Raw genomic sequence first — 6452 nt, forward strand, 5'->3', positions numbered from 1 at the left:
ACTTCCAAGGTAATCCCCTTTCCTAAACTAAAATATATTAAGTACAGAGTTAACCCTCTGCCCCTTTTTCATTTTCTTTCTTTTTTACGGACGCCATAACAAAGGTCATTCCATTTTCCAAATATTTCATAATAGGTTTTCAGAAATTCATGATTTTTCATGTAAAAGCAGGTATTATTTTAAATGGTAAATAAAGATATCTACTATTATATACAAAATTTTTATTTACCCGACCATCAATTATAATCATTATAGCTGGTGAGTGACTTTGGTTACATACATACCGTGAACACAACAAAATAAAATTAAACTATATTCTAATTAAACTTTATAATTTGGGATACAGTTACGTAACTGATCATGACCAACTTTTTCACGTTAGGCCCGCAGAAACAATCTAAGTTGGGGAACTTAATTTCATTTTATCATATCATAGTTTAATATCGACAATATTACGGGGGAGGGGCAAACCTCCCTCCTCCTGGTTCCTCGGGCCATGCATAATCTTTTCTTTTTAGTTATAAAATACTAAAGTAATTCTAACATATATAATCAATCAGAAATATAAAAATGAAATGTTCAAAAACACTTGCCAAGTGTTACATATTTTACTGCATGATTAATTTATGCTATACATTCTTCAGTAACTGTTGTAATGTTAAATTGTAAAAATTTCAATCGCTCACCGTAATTAAGACTCATGAAAACGCCAAAACTGAGGCTCAGACTGCTCCAAGTTTGTAACTTTCTGCTAGTCTTCTGTACATTGATATATGAGAACAAGTAAGCAAACTACCGTTTATTCCTCCTATGTTAGAGAGCTATATCATAGGGAGGTAATTTGAAGCAAAAGTGACAGAAAATTATGGATTTAAATCAGTTATCATATATAAATGCTTTAGCTGCCTGCAGATTCTTTTTCTTGATTCTTCTAGAACAAATACTGTTTAATAAATATTTTATGTTGATAAGCTTCAATTAGGTTGTAGATTTCTTATAGATTATTTTAAATTTGCTGTTTTTAAAGCAAAATAAACCTCCAATAACTAGTTTAATTTATCGAAAGGTGAAGAGAATTTCAATAATCAACAGTTGTTAAAATAGAGTATATTCATATAAATAAAAAAATAATTGAAAAGCTTTTTTAATGACTAGTTATAAAAAATTATTTGTTTAACCATAAATTCAAGTGTCATGATAAAGTACAAAACACGCTATTTGAAAGGCGCGTGGTTTCCATAGCAACAATGTTTGCTTGCCTTTTTCTATCATACCCTATGTTCTGAAAATTTATATACGAGTTTTAACCAAATCTGTTTCTATGCCACATTCCACATTTTTTAACTAAATGCTCGATGCTTGCTGATTTTGACTCTTAATTGTTTTTAATGTTCATATCAAGAATTTTTCACTCATTTGGAGACGCCAGCGCTCTTTATATGTATACAACACTTTATATAATCAGAATACATGATACAGACTTTTAAAATGATAATGATGATGTTTCAATGATTTTTATATATAAATTATGTAAATGAGATGAATAGAAAAAGGTTCATTTTCAATATCACAGTTTGTATTTAATATAAGCCACAAAGACACGAGAATATATGTAGAGTAATCATTTCAAGAATGAAGGAAACCATCAATAAAATTTCTGAGTTATGTTCGTAAGGTATTTAAATAATTCGAATATTTTAGCTCACATTTCTAGTAAGCGAAAATTTATTTTAAATAAATCTTTGAATACTTAAACCACATCCTCTTTTATGATCCAAAAATTAGGCAATCGTATGTGTTATATATAGAAATAACACATATGTGTCTGTTTGGCAACTTTCGTTCATTAAGGTGCTTTTAAAGAATTTAAGAAATTTCCTCAGAAAGATGAAATTTACATATACTTTTCCAGCCAGTTCTTTTATTTATATTGCAAAAGAGTTATCCCTTATTGGGAATTCAAATAAATGGATTTTCTGTAGTGACAATTCCTTTTTGTGTTCCGAAATCAGGCAATCATAAATGCTTTATTATATCAAAGTTAAATAAAACAGATCATGAAAATAAATATGAGAGATTTTTCTGCATGCATTTAGAAGGTCATACATGTATTATAGATATTCTCCTTATTACTTTATCTAAACACATATATTATGAACTTCAGTTAAACTAAATTTCTCTTGCGAGAAAATTTCAAATCAAAGGAAGATAATAAAAACGACAGCTATATAAATTTATATTTAATTTATAATATAAATGTGTAATTTCTATGACCTACAACAGTTTACATACTTGCGAGAGATGTTTTGTTGAGATGGCCACAGGATCTTATATAGTTACAATTTTATTAAAACTAGAAAGCACGCATGCTAATCCAAAATATAAGATAATGTGCGGAAGAGGAGAATGCATCGTCCAAAAAGTCACATCCCTTTTAAAGAATTATTAGAAAAATAGTTATACATCATTGACAGTTTACGTACCACAAAGATCTTCAATCAGCATCAGAGCAAATGGTCACCGTGGTAAAATCTCTTCTCTAATTCTGTCACATTATTAATTCTTTAGGATATTTTCTACACACTACTTAGTTTCGTGGACGTGAATTAAAAAAAAAACAGAAACAATCCATAAAACATTCATTTTGCTCTCGTTTGAGTTATATTAAACGTCAGTAAATGACATTAATTAAGCAATCATCAAAGTAAATTTATTTTGTGACCTTCGGCGTCGCGATAAATTATGCATTTTATATAATTATACCAATTAAAGATTATGGGCTATTTAATTATTATAAAACATATAGATAATTAATTCTCATGATCATATGCTAACCACAACAGACATCTCATTTTAATAGACTACTTTTATCCAATCAGGAACAAGCAAGATATTGTTGAACAAGATATGCAAATTTGTGTAAGAGGTAGGTATAAAAGGAGCTTAGGAAAAAGAATTATACACTATCATAAATTGTGTTTAAACCTTATACAGTTGTACAACCGTATGTCCTCATTCAAAATGGAGAATAAAACCCCGTCATTTGAGCAATTGATGCTGAAAGTTGTTTATGACGGGGATATAAAGAATTTAATGAAGTTTTTGCGTTTTGGAATAAGTACAAATATTTTCGACAACAATGGTGACCCACTGTTATTCACACCCATAGTTAATGGAAACGTTGACATGTTGGATGCCTTGTTGACGCATGGTATGTATGAGAAACAAAAAATGTCAAAATGATATTTCCTTTGCAAGTTTATTGCATTATCTGTGTAACATTCGTATATCTATATTTTACAGGTAAATGTGACCTGAACAAATCAAGTCAGGAATATAGAACACCGTTGATGTTAGCAGTTGAGATGGATGATATTAGAATGATAAGACATCTTATCAAAGCAGGTAAATACTATTAATACATCTTTAAGAAGAAAGAAACTGGCACAACAACATTTTTCAAACTTACATGTAAAAAAAAATTAATTTTAATTTCTTTCATTTACAGGTGCTAATGTGAACACAATCGACAATTTAGGCAAGACTGCATTATTGCTTGCTTTGGAAGAGGGAAAGTTTGAAATAGCAGAATATTTAATCAAACACGGTAGCGATGTTAACAGTGTGGATGACTTAGGTCAGTCAGCAATGTTCCACATTACTAGTGGAGAAAGGAGAGACTGCTCTAGAATCATCAAGATCCTTCTTCAATGTGGTAGGTATCTCTATTGGCATATTACACCAAATCACGCAAAAGATTATATATATTTCTAAACCAAGAATTTACTATGTTGACACAATTTTTTCTTTCTTCCAGATTACAAGATCAAAGAAAATATTGATCAGATTTCAAGAGAAGAAATTGCCAAGTATCAAAAGCAACAAGAAAAGAAAATACCTAACTTAGTAAGAAAAATAAGCCTGAAAATGAAAAGATTACCCAGTGTTAGAAAAAGTTCACGGATTACAAAATTCTCTTGAAAGAGTTGTGTAAAGTGATAATACTTTCCGTTCCCTTCGGAGGATCTCCACAGCCTTCTCCCTCACAGCTGGCAGAACTCTTTCAATAGACCTTGATGTTTCGATTTCGAGAATAAGAGTCTTTGGAAAAGGGAAATAAATCAGCTTGAAAGTCAGATGAAGAGGTTTTTATGTGGTGAAGCATTAATCCAAAGAAAACAGAATGATGTGCAATTGTAACATAAACAATGAACAAACAGAAGTTCCTAGATGAACTTTTACTAAAACAGTCAGAATAAACAGAGAGTCGCCCTCTGATATGACAGAATTAAAACTTGACAGACTTGTTGTGAACAATGTCAGAAAGTCTTATTGAATATTGAGAAATAAAATCATTTTTAAAAAATGAACCTAACCTTATTATTTTTTAATCATGAATTGTTTCATGTCATTGAGAAAGAAAAAAAGCAGATGCATAATGATTTTAATAGAGATAATATAAGCGAGCTTAAAAACCAGGACCTCTAAAACATCACCAGATGCGGGATCGTGTGCCATGGAGGAGTGTGCATCTCCTGCCGACTGGTCACACGCATCGTGTGCAATTTGTCATGATCGGTAAATAAAGGAAACATCTTTCGAAAATTTAGAGTATAAAAACTATTATTATGAGAAACCACAGTCAGCATATGACTTAATAATATTATTAGAATATAATATGCTGACTTTTTGTTGTATCAATTTTGCAACAAAATGCATAGTCTGAAGACCTAATAAGTGTGTTGTTAGATCTTATAAGCCTCACAAACTAATTATAAATTACGTGAATGAGCTTTCATCAACTTATAACAAAATGTTCTATCATATTGCTATTTCTAATATTACGAAATCATTAAATAGGAACCGAAAAAAATCTGAAATCATTAAAAGTTCTTTCGAAATGTTAAAGTGCACTGAACTCCTTTTATAGTGCATGTTTCAAAAAACGTCACTTACACTTTTTTTGACAAGTATAAAGATAAATAATGTTCTTAATGTACACTGTGTATGGCTTCACTTATAAGTAGGTTATAGGACATGATGCTATATAGACAAGCAGCTTATTGCTGATGAATGCCTTCCATCTAGTTGTTTAAATGTTGTAAAACGAAATCATTAAATAAATATTATGAAGATGTATTGATTACAATAAGTATTTTGACATAAAACATTATGAACCAATTAGATACATGTAGTACTTTCAATACTGTTTTGCAAAAACAAAACTTCGAAGTTTGACCTTAAGAAGCTGAATTCTCTCGATATTTTCAAATTTACAGATAAAAATAATCCATTGATCCATTGATAATGTCTTTATGGCAAAAAAGTACACACATTATATACACTATCTTATTGTTTTCCTGATTTAGCATCATAGACATGTATATAAATTAAAATGTCGAATTTAATGAGATTATGAAGTTTGTTTGAAAGAATTTACATGACAATAACATTAAATGGAAATTGAAGCATTTAAATTAAACCATTAATTAAGTTAAAATCGAAATAAATTAAGCCATATTGTAAGCTTGTACAATTTTGATATTATTTAAAATATAGAATTAAAGCCCTTAAAACTTCTCATGATCATTATATATAGATGTTACGATGAATGAATCACACGAATTGATAAAAAATATTAAGTTATATGTCAATTATTTATAAAGATATATCTACATTTCTTAATTGTTTTGATCAATCCTGTAAACTAATAGTTTAAGAATTTCTGTTACGGTGTGCAGGAGAAGCACAACTTTTCGGCCCCTTCGTCACGTTGTTGATAAAGCAGAGATTGATTATAAGTTTAAAAGTACAAGTTATCTAATATGACGAGAGTCATTTTATGCAATAGATCAAAAGAATGAAATGCTCATTATTTCTTTCTTCTGACATTAACATTTTAATGCACATGACCCACAGCAGTTAATTGTGCTTCATTAATATCCTTCTTGACAATTTTGATAATTTACTCCCAAGACTACAAAAAACATCATCGTCTAATTATTTGATGTTCATTTAGTGCAGACTTTTAATGTGAGCAAAATCCAGCAATGTCACAAAATATTTGTATCATGAAGGAACATTAAGATACGCCCTTAAAATTTCAACAGAACGAGAATTCCTTTAAGTTAGCTATTGTATTAGAATGAGGTTCGTTGTTTTCATAAATTTGTTTCAGGTTTTTAAAAAGACCTTTCATTCACCTTTGAAGCACATTCAAATCAAATAAGTGGAAATAACGAACGATATTCAAGCTCAAAAGTCCATGAAACAATACAAATTGAAGCAGCGCAAACACGGACCTCCGAAACATCAGAGATGAAAGCAAGTGTCATGGAGGAGTGAACATCCCCTGCCAACGGTCACATCCGCCGTGGATTCCTGTATGTCGATGTAGCAGGAGAATTATTCATTTCTTTTTAAAGTTTACATTTAGCAAAGCCTTCACAGTG

At 30.1% G+C, this 6452-nt stretch overlaps 1 protein-coding gene across 1 annotated transcript; it reads left to right on the forward strand.

The window, feature by feature from the left end:
• The first annotated feature begins 2938 nt into the window (after positions 1-2938).
• LOC134275058 (POTE ankyrin domain family member A-like) lies at positions 2939-4280 on the forward strand. The gene is made up of 4 exons (XM_062757299.1): positions 2939-3211; positions 3304-3405; positions 3509-3715; positions 3818-4280. The coding sequence occupies exons 1-4, from the start codon at positions 3007-3009 to the stop codon at positions 3979-3981; spliced, it is 678 nt and encodes a 225-aa protein (XP_062613283.1). The 5' UTR covers positions 2939-3006; the 3' UTR covers positions 3982-4280.
• Positions 4281-6452: the final 2172 nt, after the last annotated feature.

Source organism: Saccostrea cucullata, unplaced genomic scaffold (genome assembly GCF_032062105.1).
Source record: "Saccostrea cucullata isolate Sc308-1 unplaced genomic scaffold, CSIRO_AGI_Scuc_v1 ctg7311, whole genome shotgun sequence".
Lineage (NCBI taxonomy): Eukaryota > Metazoa > Mollusca > Bivalvia > Ostreida > Ostreidae > Saccostrea > Saccostrea cuccullata.

Excerpts from the sequence above, each read along its gene's own strand:
- LOC134275058 (XM_062757299.1), top strand. The coding sequence starts at position 3,007 with ATGTCCTCATTCAAAATGGAGAATAAAACCCCGTCATTTGAGCAATTG. Across the intron at positions 3,212-3,303 it reads GGATGCCTTGTTGACGCATG|GTAAATGTGACCTGAACAAA; the intron begins GTATGTATGAGA and ends TATATTTTACAG. Across the intron at positions 3,716-3,817 it reads CAAGATCCTTCTTCAATGTG|ATTACAAGATCAAAGAAAAT; the intron begins GTAGGTATCTCT and ends TCTTTCTTCCAG.